A 17777-nucleotide genomic window follows, 5' to 3' on the forward strand; every position below is an offset into this window, starting at 1 on the left:
TACATAACTCAGTGTTATGTTAGCACATTTGTTTATTGGAGTATTTGTGTAACAGCACGTGTTTATTGTGCTGAGTTTTTTTTAAAGTGTGTATTTGTGGGGGCTTTTGCATGCGTGTTTGGGTGTTTTTTAATGGGGGAGCGGTGAAGGGTATAGCCATTAGAAGTAGCATCTGTTCATGTCATTACTACCACTACAGCAGGCCCCACTGCAGTCCTTTGTGCTGCACTAGTCCTCACCACGGGCCCTGGGAAGGCAAGGGGAGAGAGCCCAGAGTTGGTGTCAATCTGAAGGGTGAAGGAATGGGGGGAATAGTTGTAATGGTGTGACTTGGAAAGGGAGAGAACACTCTTAAATTTTTGTTTGGAGTGGGCATCCATTCCCATCTCATTAATTGAAAGAGATTTTCTTGGAGTCTTAATTATTTTTGTTCTTTTGGTAGTTTAGGAGAGGATTTTGCATTTTATCTGAAGGGACATCCAATTAACACATATACAGTAGGATATGTGGGTCATGTGGGATTCAAACCCACAACTACTGTTATAAGCAACCATGCGCCTTCCAACTGAGCCAGTTGAAGCATCTCTTCATAGAGGATTGTCCTCAACACCCTATACTATTCCCTACTGGCTAGCCAGAAGCCCCACGGAGAAGGCCACAAGCCTAACTGTGCGTGAAATGTTCAGAGAGCCCATTTAGCTGTCCCACGGTTTAACCATTAGCACAGGTTTTGGGGGGAAGCGGCGTTGAACAGTCGACAAGCCCGGGCCTGCCGTGAGGTAAAAGCAGCAGGCTGGTTTGTCCCGCTTCAGCCCAGATCTGGCCTAGCCATACCGTACACTGCCCCTATGTCCCTTCCTCCTTTTGCTATCACTGGACTGAGAGCCTGGGGTAACTTTGATCTAATGTTTGTAAAAAATCAACAAAAATCTGAAATCCACATTGGAAATAAAAAACATGCAGCTTTTGAGTTTACTTTCTAAATTCACTGAATTGAAATGGAATTGATTTCCTCAGTCTCCCGTCCTCCTACTGGAGAGGGCGAGGGGCTCAGCTCCTAGGAAGTGACTTCCTCTTCTTGAGCAGGGATGATGGAAAGGAGGCAGGAAGGAAGGGATAGAGGGCCCTAAAATGGAACATAGCCTTTCTTAATCAGTGCCCTGAGGCCAAAATCAATCGTCATGTCTGGCGATAAAGAACTTTCCCCACCCAGGCTCCTTTTTATAATGGTTATGTGTGTACTGTATGTGCAGGGTTTCCTTCAGCTGGCTTTTGGACGATTAAAAAATAAATAATAAAACGATAAATAAAATTGCCACCGGTCAACATAAATACATTTGACCGGTCAAGCTTATCGGTCTATAGGTTAATTTGCATAATTGAGTGAAATTAAATTAGTGTGTGTGTTTTAATTAGTCGTTATGATTCTTATCACACAGCATACAGAGTCTAGTTTGAGTGGAAAATCTGTAAGAACGCGAGAGCTGCTGCTGCTACAGGTCCTGTTATAAATGCACGTTTCACTCCAGCAGCAATCATTGCGCAACAATTCTAAATGCAATTGTGTGTTAAAAACGGTTTTGACGTCACTATTAAAGAGCTACTATTTTCTCCCATCTGTATGATGGTGCATGTCTTACATTGTTTTCGAAGACTTCCAAATGCCAGTGAAACAAGTAACATATTTCTCTCATGTAATTCTTTCATTGTCCAAAGGCACAATCTTAGTTATATTAGCAACCCATGCTAGTTGCATCTTTAGATCTTTCAACATTTCTAACGGATATTTCCATCTCTGTCACATGAGAACGCTCGCATGTGCAGTGCGCTTTTGACTGTTGTTTTCCCGCTAATTGCATTATGCAACAAACATTAGCGTGTAGCCTACTGCTTTTTAAAGTTATCTTGGCACACCTGTATTTAGGGAGTTTCTCCCTTTGCAGATCCCCTCAAGCTCTGTCAGGTTGGACAGAGCACAGCTATTTTCAGGTCTCTCCAGAGATGTTTGATCAGGTTTAAGTCCGGGCTCTGGCTGGGCCACTCAAGGACATTCAGAGACTTGTCCAGAAGCCACTCCTGCGTTGTCTTGGCTGTGTGCTTAGGGGCGTAGTCCTGTTGGAAGGTGAACCTTCGCACCAGTCTGAGGTCCTGAGCATTCTGGAGCAGGATCTCTCTGTACTCTGCTCCGTTCATCTTTCCCTCGATCCTGACTAGTCTCCCAGTACCTGCCGCTGAAAACATCCCCACAGCATGATGCTGCCACCACCATGCTTCACTGTAGGAATGGTGCCAGGTTTCCTCCAGACGTGACGCTTGGCATTCAAGTCAGAGTTCAATCTTTTGTAGGCAGAACGCATCCGAGTAGGATTCTAATCATTGCCACTCACTACTCGGCCCGTACTCTACACAAACTGGTGCGGCATAAACAATCAGAGCTGCAGTAGGCCTATATACAAATAGACCATTGCCATATATGGATCTGTGCCATTTACTTTTCACTGAATTGTGTTTACAGCATGAGCGGTCGTGAGTAGATGAGCTTGTTTTGTTCATATCCTTTGCTAGCTAGTGACTTATTAGCACAGTTATAGATCATTTGTAGTCAGCAATCGGAGAAGGATTGCATCCTACAAGAGCACAAAACGTGTACATTTCTAGACATCTTTGAAAAGCGAGTAGGGTAAAGAGCTTTTTTTTGGTCTTAAATAGGGCAGTGTTGTATTTTGAGACATTTTCAAATAAGCTAAGTAGCCAATAGGCAGAGGGTAGCATAATTTATCTGAATCTCTGTAATAATGGTATGAGAATAATGCATTTGATGGTTTCTTGCATCAAACACAACAGCATTATTTGTTACTGACAAGCCCTGCATGTTTATCCCCGAAAGTTTAATGGAATGTAGGCCTACATTGAACACCACACATTGGCTGCTACTGTAGGCTGAATGATGGAAATAGCTGTTCTATGTAAAAATGTTATGGGATGGATTTTCTCCACTGTTTTTGATTGTAGGCCACTCTGGTAGGCCTAGATTCTGATCAAATAGCCACAGTAGCCTACATGGCCACTGTTAAAACTGTAACTTAAAGGGGGTACAGCCTCTGTGTTCACAGTATAGGTGCGCTGGAAGTTGCACAGAATTTTCACAATGGTCAAGTTTGTGGTCAACAGATCAGACATTTGCTTGGTGCATGAAAAAATTTGAGGGAACATTGATGGAAAATGCTTTTTTTGGGGATATTGACTTTGTGCCACAAATGGCAAAAAAATATGGTTTTAGAAACTGTGGCCTGGTAAACAAAACCAAAACATGGATTATTGCTTTCTTTGTTCATAGAATGTTTAAAGCAGGGATGCAAACAAGTCACCTTTTTAGGCGAAATTCGCAGTTTTGAAACCGAAATAGTTGACCTACGTGATTCGTGTAGCGCCGATGATAAGTTTTTTTTGTGGTGTGGGGGGGGGGGGCTTTTGATCACTACTGGCTGTAAGCAAACGAGTGATGCGCGTTTGGAGCAAAACCTGCTGTATCCAAGGCTCAGCCAATCGTTCACATAACAGAATGCAGCGCAGCACGCGACTGAAGAGAGAAGAGACAACCAGCTTGCTAGTTACAGCATCAGCGAGCGCTCTGGAAAGACGCTTGAGTGGAAAGGCAGCTTGCCAGTTACAGCAGCGCGTCCCCTGAACGATAACGAAGAGGTAACGTTAGGTGATAAGCCTGACATCGGAGATGGGGGGTGAGAAGGTGATGAAGCGTACTTCATGAGCTGTAACCAAAAAACTGGCATTTGGAAAGTTTGAGGTGAGGGAGAAAGTGTGGTGGAACAAGTATTGTTAGCATTGTTAAGTATCTTGCTAGCTGGATCGAGTTCTCCGTTAGCTAGTTTGAGAAATGTTGAGCAACATTAACCAACTTATCTGATCAAATAATTGAGTTTATGGTGTGAAAATTAGCTTGCTAATAAAGTTGCTTACTGGACCATAACAATTTGTGTGAAATGTTAACGAACCACTATCTGTTAACTAATGTTTTCTCTCTACAGTATGTGGTTAATTTTCAGAATGAGATAATTAGGGGAAAATGAGGCATTGCTTGTTAAACAAGTGGATTAAGGGATCAAGTGTGCTGGAGCTGGACCTGGCATAAGCTGGATGCCACTATAGTAGGCTGGACAGAACGAGTCAAAATTTACACAAGGCTGAAAAATGGCWAAATAACGTTGGCTAAGCTGGAACACTAGCACGAGCACATAGCAAATGAATGGAATCAAACATTTGCAGAGCCTCTTCTGACTGGAGTGATGCTTAGAATTCCATTTTGCCTAAATGGCACCAAAAAATGTATCCTTTTTTTATTTTACCACCACAACCTGTTCTTAGGACGAAACTGAAAAATATCAACTTGTGTAGAAAGTTAACATCCCCCCCTCGGTGGTGCCAAGTGTGCTTATGTCTGCATAACGAGGAAGTAGGGAAGAAATTGCAACTTTTGACTATTTCTGGTCTAGCGATCGATGACAGCAGAGTACCCTGCCCAATCTTATGTAATTAGAAAGAGGAGATTATCCTGATTTTAAAATGGTGTCCGACTTGAAAAAATCTAAATATACACATTGCGAGATATTTGGCAGAAATATACCAGCATGCCATAGGAAAGCAATGGGGGGAGCTCATCGTTCCAAGGGCAAACTGTATTTCGGGGCTAGCGTTTGATGACAACAGAGTACGCTGCCCAGCCTTACATAATTAGAAAGAGGAGATTCTCATGATTAAAATGGTGTCCAATTTGAAAAAATCTAAATATACAAATTGTGAAATATTTGACAAAATAGACAGACATACCTATATTTCCCTATAGGAAACAGTGGGATGACCTCAGAGTTCCATGGGTAATTTTTAGTTGTTTACATTTTAATTACCAGCAACGTGGGCAGGTCTCATTGCCAACAATAGCAAGCAGGCATTGTGGCGTAGAAAAATAGGCTGGGAATAGAACGTTCGGAAGGCGAGTTGGTGCCACGGTGCTCAATAGAACTAATAGGAGCTGGCAGGGTGAAAAATGCCATAAAATAAGGCCCGATTTTTCGTGATTACTTTGAAACTACAGCAAGCAGCTGGGACATAGGGTAATATTATGAAACTGGGCTCCACGGTGGATGCAATGAACTACTTTTGATCAGAAAAAAGCATTGTAAAAAAATTTAGAGGTGAAAGGAACACCACACACTTCCCCTCTTTCTCACTTTTTCAATACAGTGGATAAAAAGGGTTATGCCAGGTGTAGCTGCCTGAAAGAGATCAATTATGCCAACAAAGGGTAAATTGTTGTTTGCTGTTTTTGTCTGTCTTCCTTTTTTCTCTTTAGTTCATTATCTTGGTTGTTGGTGCATTGGGGGGTTCTTGGGGGTGGGGAATGGAATTAATTGTATTAAAAAAAAAAAAATTGGGGGGGGGGACCGTGGAAGGGGTCTCGAATGGTTGAGGGACAGCTATTGGGGAACTGTGGGGAGATCTTGGAGGGTTCGGGTTTCACAAGATTGTGATCATGAAAAAGGAAACTGACATTTTATATCACTATCATGCACACGCACCCTCACACATAAGGATGGCTCTGTTGTGGAAAGACTGATACATGTTTGATAGTGTCTTGATGCTGTATTGTTTGTCCTTCATGTTCTAATACTTTAATGTTACCCCTTGTGTTTTTTGTAACAAATAAGTATAAGAAAAAACAACAAGGGTATCATGCTCTGCTGGCACATTGTAGAACAGATGTCCACAGGCAGGAAGTGTACAATGTAATAATGTACAGTGTAGGCCAAAGATATTGCTTTTGTTGTGTTGAACTTGACAGTAACACTTGTGAGTGATGGTGGATTATAAAAAAAATGTACTCAGTGAATGTTATTTTTGCACATATGTAGCCTTTTGCACTTGATCAATGTCTACTGTAGTGGCCACTATAATAGAATAAAAATAGAATGCCTGTTTCATTCTATTTATAATTTAATGCTTTTTTCCCAAGTGCAATATTTAGATGTGTGTGGTCACAAGCATTCTATTATAAAGACTGTCATGGCTAACTGCAATATTAGTGTATAGTTTTTACTCAAGACTTGAGTGTCAGTTGCAGTAAAGTCTAGGCAACAAATAACATTGGATTGCTTTCTTTACATTTTTAGCTGTGAGTTAGATTCACATTAGCCACTTTTTATTTTACAGACTGATCATGTAGATCATATTCTTTCCCTTTTTTAGCCCTCACCAGTTTCCCTTCCTGTTAAAGGGTAATGAAACCAATATGGATTTTGGGTGAACTATCCCTTTAGTAGAGAGGAGCTTCACCAACTTGGAGGACAGTGGAAGGTGATGAGAGAAATTAATTATTGTTTAAGGTAAAACCAACATGATTTTGGCTCTTGGCCTTCATCAGGGTGAGCTGAAACGCAATAATTTTACATTTAACAATAAATACGATTTTTTACCAACTTCCACTGTCCTCCAAGATGTGCTGAATCTCCTATCTTCTTCAGTTTACTCCTCAGTTCATGCACCTTGGTTGAAGAGTTAGGTAGCGGCAGTGTTCCTAATCCACAAAGCATCTCAGAGTAGGAGTGCTGATCTAAGATCAGTTTGGCCTTTTAGATAATAATGAATAAGATTATATGGACAGATCCTCGATCACCACTCCTACTCTGAGAAGCTTTGTGGATACTGGCCCAGGTGTTAATCCTGCACTGACACGAAGACACACACACACACACTCACACACACACACACACACACACCAACTAGTTTGGAATTGAGGACTATCCATGGACATTTTACACTGCCAAAATGTATAGATGTAAAAAAAATTATGTAACACAATTTTGGTTTCAAATCAGTTTTCATTTTGTGCAGTTAGCCTTTACACTTGTGGAAATTGGCCTATATGGATAAGGCTAAATTGAAATGTTTCTTACAGAAATATGAAAAACGAATGCATAACCATGGTAGCAATTGAAAGGGAACAATTTGTAGATGGGGAAATTATTAGACCAAAGTTAAGTACACAACAGTTCACCTGACACAAGACTGAATCCAAACATTGCACTGTTGATTTTATGAGCATTTTACATTTACTGTACTTTTCGCTGCATTTGTTGATAGTGAAATCTGAAAATATTCTGGATACATTCAGTAACATAAGACTATTTCTGGAAAATGTGGGGTAGGTGCAACAAGACCAAAACGTTACAAGGGTTTGAGTGAGAGGACTAACTGGTGTCTCCAAGTGGCCACACACCTCTCCAAAGTGTGCACAGTTCCTAAGCAATTCTAATGCACTTTTATGAATCAAAGAAGAGTCTTCAACTAGAAGGTACTTTTTTTTCGCTCTCCTAGCTGTGCCGTTGAGGAACTCTAAGCAAGCACACATGTAAACTCAGCAAAAAAAGAAACTGTCAACTGCATTTATTTTCAGCAAACTTAACATGTGTAAATATTTGTATGAACATAAGATTCAACAACTGAGACAAACTGAACAAGTTCCACAGACATGTGACTAACAGAAATAGTATAATGTGTCCCTGGACAAAGGGGAGGTCAAAATCAAAAGTAACAGTCAGTATCTGTGGCCACCAGCTGCATTAAGTACCTCCTCATAGACTGCACCGGATTTGCCAGTTCTTGCTTTGAGATGTTACCCCACTCTTCCACCAAGGCACCTGCAAGTTCCCAGRCATTTTCTGGGGGGAATGGCCCTCACCCTCCGATCCAACAGGTCCCAGACGTGGTCAATGGGATTGAGATCCGGGTTCTTCGCTGGCCATGGCAGAACACTGACAGTCCTGTCTTGCATGAAATCACACATAGATCAAGCAGTATGGCTGGTGTCATTGTTATGCTGGAGGGTCATGTCAGGATGAGCCTGCAGGAAGGGTACCACATGAGGGAGGAGGATGTCTTCCATGTAACGCACAGCATTGAGATTGCCTGCAATGACAACAAGCTCAGTCCGATGATGCTGTGACGGACCCTCCACCTCCAAATCAATCCCCCTCCAGAGTACAGGCCTCGGTGTAACGCTCATTCCTTCGATGATTAATGCGAATCCGACCATCACCCCTGGTGAGACAAAACCGCAACTCGTCAGTGAAGGGCACTTTTTGCCAGTCCTGTCTGGTCCAGCGACGGTGGGTTTGTGACCATAGGCGACGACGTTGCCGGAGATGTCTGGTGAGGACCTGCCTTACAACAGGCCTACAAGCCCTCAGTCTAGCTTCTCGCAGCCTATTACAGACAGTTTGAGCACTGATGGAGGGATTGTGCGTTCCTGGTGTTAATTCGGGCAGTTGTTGCCGTCCTGTACCTGTCCCACAGTTGTGATGTTCGGATGTACCAATTTATTGCCCTGGCCACATCTGCAGTCCTCATGCGTCCTTTCAGCATGCCTAAGGCACATTCACGCAGATGAGCAGGGACCCTGGGCATCTTTCTTTTGGTGTTTTTCAGAGTCAGTAGAAAGGCCTCTTTTTAATGTCCTAAGTTTTCATAACTGTGACCTTAATTGCCTACCGTCTGTTAGCTGTTAGTGTCTTAATGACCGTTCCACAGGTGCATGTTCATTAATTGTTTATGGTTCATTGAACAAGCATGGGAAACAGTGTTTAAACCCTTTACAATGAAGATCTGTGATGTTAATTTGTAAAAATCTAAATATCTTTGAAAGACAGGGTCCTGAAAAAGGGATGTTTCTTTTTTTGTTGGGTTTAGTTGTTTTGTTTGGAACACAACCCTGCATCCCTGCCATCACACAATTACTGTTGTTTACGCAATCCAAATACAGTCCATTATATAATCACAATCTGGGTCAGGTGGGCATGATTTACTTTCTACACAAGTTATTTTTCAGTTTTGTCTTAAGAACAGATTGTGGTGGGAAAATAAAAAGGGATACATTTTTGGGTGCCATTTAGGCGAAATTGGAATTCAAAGCGTCACTACTGCCAACATGACTAGCTAAGTTTATAAAATACGATCTTGGTGTGAGAGTTTCATAAGGAAATTTAAAGAAACAGATTGTAATTGAGGCACATAGAAAGGAGACATGGGTGCATTCAGGTGCATGTGCCGCTGTGCCATTTCTTCACAATAAACAAAAAGGCTCATTTTGTTCATAACAACCCAGGGTATGATAACCTTTCATTTTGTAACTGTACATCAAACATGGTGATCATAAACGTTGAAAGTGTATATGACATGAGTTTTATGATATGGAATTGTGAAGTGCACATTTGGACTCACGGGTGTTTGGCATCAAAGCGCCTCAACATCTCATCTTTCAAAATACATTGAGTCCTCTTCATTTACAGCATTTCCCTGACTCGGACAACAAGAAATTTGCTAAAGTTGCCCAATTACCGGGAGGGATTGGTGGTAACTTCTTGTTGCGCATGGTGTTCAAGTTTAGAACGGCTGTCAGTCAAAACCCATAGAGCGCTGTGAATCGTAGAGACCGAGCTCTGGCTTCATGTATAGGATGTTACTGTACAACCACTACGTTCCAATTTAGGCGCCATTTTCAACACGTATACAGGTAAGAGTGTAAAGGGTTAACACTCAACAGTATCATCAAAATAGCAGGGTTCTTACCTACTTAGAGACTAGAACAACGTAATTCAAGTAGCGAATATTCTTCCCACTTTGTGCCCTCACATGGCTACATTGGGAACATGCAATCGGGGCAGTCTGGGTAGATATGTATTTCGTTGATTTCTGTAAGCAGGAAGTTGTCCCACTGCGTATGATGATGTCATGTAATATAGTTAATTTAGTTTATCAAATCAGTTGTATTTGTCACATGCGCCGAATACAACAGGTGTAGTAGACCTTACAGTAGTGTACAGTGAAACACTGACTTACAAGTCCTTAACCAACAATGCAGTTTTAAGAAAAATAAGTGTTTAAAGTATTTACTAAAATAAACTGAAGTAAAAAAATTAAGAAAAATAAGAAAAATAGAAAAATAACAAATGATTAGAGCAACAATAAAATAACAGTATCAATGCTATATACAGGGGGTACCGGTACAGCAACCAATATAATTTTGAATCAATAAACCTTTGTGATTCTCACTTATTCATCCCCGAAACATAATGATTGAATCAAACTGAATAAATTCGCTCTTTTTCTCTGCTCCCTTTTCTTTCCAGTGTTTCGGTTCTGATCTTCAACACCACCTCGCACTGCTTCGTCTTGGTCAAGCAGTTCCGCCCAGGTAATACCCCCTTTTTTGCTCAAATCATCTTTCATCCACAAGGACAGTTTTTCTTTCTAAGGACTGGAAATTCACATCCCTTACCATATATTTTTTATTAAGAGAGTGAAGAGGGGCAGGAAAGTAAGGCAGAGAAAGTGTATTAGAAGGGCGTGGGTCTGATTCGAACCCACCACAACCTTGCTTTATCCCTGTGGGGAAACCCTGCTATTGTCACATTCCAAGCTTCTTACCCAACACCTGTGTATTATGCTGAACTCCCACTTGAGCGTGTCAAGTGCAACAATATGCCCCTGCCACGTGGCCTGGGATCTGTCTGGCACTGTCGAGTCTTGTCTACTACTGTGAAAAATGCTGATGGACTCTCTCCACCCGGCTGGTGCACCGCCCCATCAAGGCTTTAAAAGCCATTAGTCATCCCATGGCACGCGGCCCTGTTCCATTCCATCAGCTAACGCCTACCTTCATCTCCCGCCACCCCTGTGGTATTCACCAGGGTTGGGGGCGATTTCTTTGTGAATGTAAATGGAATTGTAATGGAATTTAACCCAACCCTGGTGTGGACTGATGAGGGGGGAAAACAGGCGCTTAATTATATATTATTTTCGGCTGCTTGTGGTAGGCTGTGGGGAATTCCCCATATTATGTAGAAGGATTGGGTGCTTACATGTATCCCATCCTCTTAGATCTGCAAACCCTGAAGAGTTTGTGTCAAAGGGTAGGGGATAGGGACCAAAATGGAATGGGGCCCATATCTCACCTGCTTAACTGATTCTAGGGAAGGTTGCTAAAGCCATGGCGGTCCCATCAGTAATGTCTTTGGTGCAGGTTACAATGAGGTGCAGATGCAGATCTCATCCGTCTTCCATTTGATGTATCATAAGCGGAGCAGTGCACACACACACGGAGGTCACTCTGACAGCGCTCCAGAGTTCCTCTGTGGAGATGGTTGTCCTACTGGAAGTTACTCCCATCTCTGCAGCACTCCACCAATCAGGCCTTTATGGTAGATTGGCCCGACAGAAGCCACTTCTCAATAAAATGCACATGACAAACCACTTAGTTTGCCAAAAGGCACCTAAAGGACTCTGATCATGAGAAACAAGATTCTCTGGCCAAGATTGAACTCTTTGGCCTGAATGCCAAGTGTCACGTCTGGAGGAAACCAGGCACCTCTCATCATCTGGCCAATATCATCCCTACGGTGAAGCATGGTGGTGACAGCATCATGCTGGGGGATGTTTTTAGCGGCAGGGACTGGGAGACTAGTCAGGATCAAGGGAAAGATGAACAGAGCAAAGTAAAAAGAGATCCTTGATGAAAACCTGCTCAGGACCTCAGACTGGGGCGAAGGTTCACCTTCCAACAGGACAACAACCCTAAGCACACAGACAAGACAACGCAGGATTGGCTTYGGGACAAGTCTCTGCATGTCCTTAAGTGGCCAAGCCAGAGCCCAAACTTAAATCCGTTCGAACATCTCTGGAGAGACCTGAAAATAGCTGTGCAGCGACACTCCCCATCCAACCTGACAGAGCTTGAGAAGATCTTCAGAGAAGAATGGGCGAAACTCCCCAAAAGTAGGTGTGCCAAGCTTGTAGCATCGTACCCAAGAAAACTCGAGGCTGTAATCGTGCTTCAACAAAATACTGAGTAAAGAGTCTGAATACTTATGTAAATGTGCTATTTTAGTTATTTATATTTTATAAATTTGCACAAATTTCTAAAAATCTATTTTTGCTTTGTCATTATGGGGTATTGTGTGTAGATTGATGAGGAAATTCAATTTCCTTTTTTTTTTTGAATAAGGCTGTAACATAACAAAAAGTTATGGGGTCTGAATGCTTTTCGAATGCACTGTATGTATAGATAGCATTTTAATACTGCTACAGTGCAGTATTCTTGATTTATTTATTATTATTTATTTTTTTACATTTGAATTAATTGACATTTGACTGCATTGTTAGGAGCTTGCAACATAAGCATTTCGCTGCACTGTCATAACACCTGCTAAACTGTGTACGCGACCTGTAGACTTTGATTTGATTTTATCTTCCAGTTTAATTTCATACAAACACACCTCATGTCTGCACTCTATGAAAAAAAGCATTGGATGCAGTTGTTTACTCCAGCTCACCTCCGAACACAATGCTTCCTTGTGTAATAGTGCGCAAAAGGCCCCCGTTACTATGCGAGGCAGGGAACGTCCTTTGTTCGCCGCTAAGGCGCTGGGGACAGTGCTCTCCACAGAATGAAAGGAAGGCCTCGCATTGAATGTCTGTGTGTCTCAAATGACAACCTATTCCCTGTATTGTGCACTACTTAGGGCTCTGGTCAAAGTAGTGCACTATGAAGGGAATAGGGTGCCATTTGGGATGCATTGTTACTTTTTTCCCATTGCTTGAGAAACAATGTGTCTAAAAAGGTCAGCCTTTGTTTGGAGGCCATTGTGAGGCGACAAAATCGCTCACAGGCGTTTTTGGTCGAAAGCTGATTTGTTTGAATAAAGTAAATGTGTCACCCTATTTTTATCGCACTCTTATTATGGTTTTTCCTTCCACCAGTAAGGTTTTTTTATGAGTTGGGGTTATGCTTTTCATGATTTTATAGGGGTAGGATTTTACTAGACATGCAGTTCACAGAAACAAAGTTTCAGACAATTATTATATCTCAATTGTGGCCTATTTGAAGGATTAAAATGTAGACTTTGATATGAACTGCGTACTATCACAGTCTCAATTGTCGAGAAGTGAAAGGAACGATACATCACTGAGAAAAAGGTATATAGGCCTCCCAAGTTGCTGTCACTATACTGTAACATCTGTTGCTGTCTAGCTCTACCCTCTCACTCTCTCCACCCACTCTCCCTCTCTCCTCCTTCAGCTGTGTACATGTGCGAGTGGGAGAGGACCAAGCCCAAGGCACCTGACTCGGGCGAGCAGGCGACGGAGGAGAAAGAGGGGGCTGCGGTCGGGGGCGGGGAGACGCCCCCAGGCTCAGTGGGGATGACCTACGAGCTATGCGCGGGCCTGGTGGACAAGGCTGACCTGTCGCTGGAAGAGATCGCCAGGCAGGAGGTGCTGGAGGAGTGCGGCTACGACGTGCCAGTCGCCAAGCTGCGGAGGATCACCTCGTACAGGTGTGTGTGTACCTATGGCTTCGAGGTGAAGTTTCCCCTAGGTACAGATCTAGGATCAGCTTCCACTCCCCTAATCTTAACCTTAAAAACTTTTTAGGGATCAAATCCCGTTAACGGGATCGATTTGACAACATCCGGTGAAATAGCAGAGCGCCAAATTCAAATTAAATTATTCGAAATATTTCACTTTCATACAATCACAAGTGCAATACACCAAATTAAAGTTTTACTTCTTGTTAATCCAGCCACCGTGTCAGATTTCAAAAAGGCTTTATGGCGAAAGCAAACCATGCTATTATCTGAGGACAGCACCCCATCAAACAAACACAGACAATCATATTTCATCCCGCCAGGCGCGACACAAAACTCAGAAATAAAGATATAATTCATGCCTTACCTTTGAAGAGCTTCTTCTGTTGGCACTCCAATATGTCCCATAAACATCACAAATGGTCCTTTTGTTCGATTAATTCCATCGTTATATCTCCAAAATGTCAATTTATTTGGCTCGTTTGAGCCAGAAAAACACCGGTTCCAACTCGCGCAACATGACTACAAAATATCTAATAAGTTACCTGAAATCTTTGTCCAAACATTTCAAACAACTTTCCTAATACAACTTTAGGTATTTTTTTAACGTAAAATAATAAAATAAAATTTAAGACGGGATAAACTGCGTTTAATAGCGGATAAAAACAAAGTGGAGCGAGCTTTCAGGTCGCGCGCCCCAACCACAACAGTACACTAGACTCGACCCTCAGTCTGTGTAATGAAGAAGTAGGGCTGTTCAAAGGACAAACATCAACCAATTTCTAAAGACTGTTGACATTGTTGAAGCGATAGGAACTGCAAGCAAGTGCCTTAGAAATCTAGATCCACATAGAAAACCCATTGAAAACACTGTCACCTCAACAACAACAAAATCCTCGATGGTTTGTCCTCGGGGTTTCGCCTGCCAAATAATTTCTGTTATACTCAGACATCATTCAAACCGTTTTACAAACTTCAGTGTGTTTTCTATCCAAATCTACTAATAATATGCATATCCTAGCTTCTGGGCCTGAGTAGCAGGCAGTTTACTTTAGGCACGCTTTTCATCCAGACGTGAAAATACCGCCCCCTAGCCTAGAGAGGTTAACCGTTAGTGAGGAAAATGCAAAACTGAGCCAAGATCAGCGTCTAGGGCCGTGTTCATTCTACACAGTGTTGCTCAACACACCCATTACTTCATACAGGCGCATACAAGCAGACACACATATGCATACAAGCATGCGCATACCTATAGACATTGTGCGGCTATGCAACATACAGTTGAAGTCGGAAGTTTACATACACTTAGGTTGGAGTCATTTAAAACTCGTTTTTCAACCACTATAGTTTTGGCAAGTCGGTTAGGACATCTACTTTGTGCATGACACAAGTCATTTTTCCAACAATTGTTTACAGATTATTTCACTTAAAATTCACTATCACAATTCCAGTTGATCAGAAGTTTACATACACTAAGTTGACTGTGCCTTTAAACAGCTTGGAAAATTCCAGAAAATTATGTAATGGCTTTAGAAATTTGATAGGCTAATTGACATAATTTGAGTCAATTGGAGGTGTACCTGTGGATGTATTTCAAGGCCTACCTTCAAACTCAGTGCCTCTCTGCTTGACATCATGAGAAAATCAAAAGAAATCAGGCAAGACCTCAGAAAAAAAATTGTAGACCTCCACAAGTCTGGTTCATCCTTGGGAGCAATTTCTAAATGCCTGAAGGTACCACGTTCATCTGTACAAACAATAGTACGCGAGTATAAATACCATGGGACCAGGCAGCCATCATACTGCTCAGGAAGGAGATGCGTTCTGTCTCCTAGAGATGAATGTACCATGGTACGAAAAAGTGCAAATCAATCCCAGAACAACAACAAAGGACCTTGTGAAGATGCTGGAGGAAACGGGTACAAAAGTATCTATATCCACAGTAAAACAAGTCCTATATCGACATATCCTGAAAGGCTGCTCAGCAAGGAAGAAACCACTGCTCCAAAACCGCCATAAAGCCAGACTCCGGTTTACAACTGCACATGGGAACAAAGATTGTACATTTTGGGGAAATGTCCTCTGGTCTGATGAAACAAAAATAGAACTGTTTGGCCATAATGACCATCGTTATGTTTGGAGTAAAAAGGGGGAGGCTTGCAAGCCAAAGAACGCCATCCCAACTGTGAAGCATGGGGGTGGCAGCATCATGTTGTGGGGGTGCTTTGCTGCAGGAGGGACTGGTGCACTTCACAAAATAGATGGCATCATAAGTAAGGCCAAAATTCACCCAACTTATTGTGGGAAGCTACAAATGTTTAATTTTGTTATTATAAGGTTGGTTGCAACTGGAAAATCGTTGTGGAAATCTGTTGCAGCTCAATCAAGTCGACTACAAAACTCACAATGCTCTCTATGGGCTGGCTGGCTAGATAAGTAGCTAGCAAACGTAGCTACACACAATAATGCTAAAGTCAATATCATCATGTGAAGTAGCTAGTTAGCTGTACAACCACCTAACAAACTGCACTATCAATTTAGGAGTCTACAATCTCGCCATGTTCAACCTGCAGATTGTGTGCTTCTCAAAGTTGAGTCTGACATTTGCAACGGCACCATGCATTTTGCACCCTGGACTGAAGAGGCAGACAAATAGGAGAAATGTGGTAGACCTTCTGTTAAATTACAAATTTCTCGAGGTAGAAATATTGCAAAAATATGATCAATGGCTCATTCAAGAGCCGACAACCTCCTGCGTTATGACATTGGCCAGAAATCTGACATGTACAGTATGATAGTAGTTTTCACAATCTAAGAGTAATCTTCCTATTAACTTCCAGTATAGTGAGAGTGGCTTCATCACAATGCTATGTCAGACCGGTTGTATTTCTGCCTGCGTGAACGGCAAGAGCTCAGATACACATGAACCATGAAATGACCCCGGGAATCTATTGAACATCTCTCAGAGATGTCCACAAATTATATAACATTCAAAATCTTTCTTTTACTTGAGCGAAGGCACCCCTTCTGATATGACCAAAGGACCCTCAGTAACCCTTTAAACTCGTGGGAATTGGCCTATGAAAAATGCATACGCATGGTAGCAATTGAAAAGGAACAGTTTGGAGATGGAGAAGTTATTAGACCAAGGTTGAGGACACTGCTGTTCACCTGATATAAGACTGAATCCATTGCACTTTAGATTTTTTGTGCATTTTATATTCTGTACTTTTCACTGTATTTGTTGATAACGAAATCTGAAAATACTCTTGATTACATTCAGTAACATGATAAGAATATTCCTGAAGAATGTGGAGTAGATGCAACATAAGACCAAGGACTAACTGATGCCTCCAAGTGGCCACACACCTCTCCAAAGTGTGCACAGTTCCTTTTATGATTTCAACTATAAGATGCTTTTTTGATCATTCCTAGCTGTGCTGTTGAGGGACTTGTAGTTGTTTTGTTTGAAACACAGCCCTCCATCCCCGTCATCACACCATTATTATCAGTAGGGCATAATTTGAATGCTTGTTCTTTTGCCAACATGACTAGCTCAGTTATAAAATACCATCGTAGTGTTAGGCTTTCACAGGGCAATTCAGAGAAACGGATTGTAATTTTGGTGCGCGTAGAAAGGAGTCATGCATGCATCCAGATGTTCCGTGGCAAATTTTCTTCACAATCGACAAATGTGACTAACTGAGAAGCTCAATCTTGGGTAAGGACGCATTCACACTGGCGACGCAGTCGCATGCAGAGCTGACGGAGGAGTATGTGCTATGTGTAGTTTGATGTGCGTTTAGCGCAATCTCATGCAAGCAAGGCCCTACCCCTTCACCACTCCAACGCACCTTCCCATTTAAGTACATTGAGTTGGCGCTGTCATTTTACCCTGCGTTGCTCGTTGTGAACGCACCCTAAGAATTCACTGGCGCCACCCCGGCTTAAGCACCTCGATCCAATCAACTGAGCCATGGGGTGAGGAACCTTGGTCAGTTGGTAACACTCTTGGCTCCATGCACGTGTGGCTCCCCGCTGGAGACAATGTTCAATCCCTGTGTGCTCCCTTCGGACTGTCTCTCCTCTCCCATCTCCCACTTAGTTTCACATTTATCTGTCAATAAAGCACTTAAAATACGTAAAGAGAGTGACTCTTCACCACCCCCCCCAAACAAAACGGAACGACGGGAACCTTGGTGTTCACATCAAGTTTAAAGGACAGACAAGCTTTCTCCTTGATATTTGCATGAGCATTTGCTTGCATTTCCCTGTCCACCCACGAACCTACGGCAAAATAACTTGCTGAAGTCGTATCTGCATCTGTAACATAGCTTTTCCGCG

General features: G+C 42.2%; 1 protein-coding gene across 1 annotated transcript in view; it reads left to right on the forward strand.

Annotated features, from left to right (window-relative positions):
• nudt14 (nudix (nucleoside diphosphate linked moiety X)-type motif 14) overlaps positions 1 to 17777 on the forward strand; it is a 71783-nt gene that overhangs the window by 44391 nt on the left and 9615 nt on the right. Inside the window, exons 3-4 of the mRNA XM_023973774.2 lie at positions 10200 to 10264; positions 13148 to 13403. Coding sequence (XP_023829542.1) covers positions 10200 to 10264; positions 13148 to 13403 — 321 coding nt within the window. The remainder of the gene's footprint in view (positions 1 to 10199; positions 10265 to 13147; positions 13404 to 17777) is intronic.

The sequence above is a fragment of the Salvelinus sp. IW2-2015 genome, linkage group LG28 (assembly GCF_002910315.2).
Source record: "Salvelinus sp. IW2-2015 linkage group LG28, ASM291031v2, whole genome shotgun sequence".
Classification (NCBI taxonomy): domain Eukaryota; kingdom Metazoa; phylum Chordata; class Actinopteri; order Salmoniformes; family Salmonidae; genus Salvelinus; species Salvelinus sp. IW2-2015.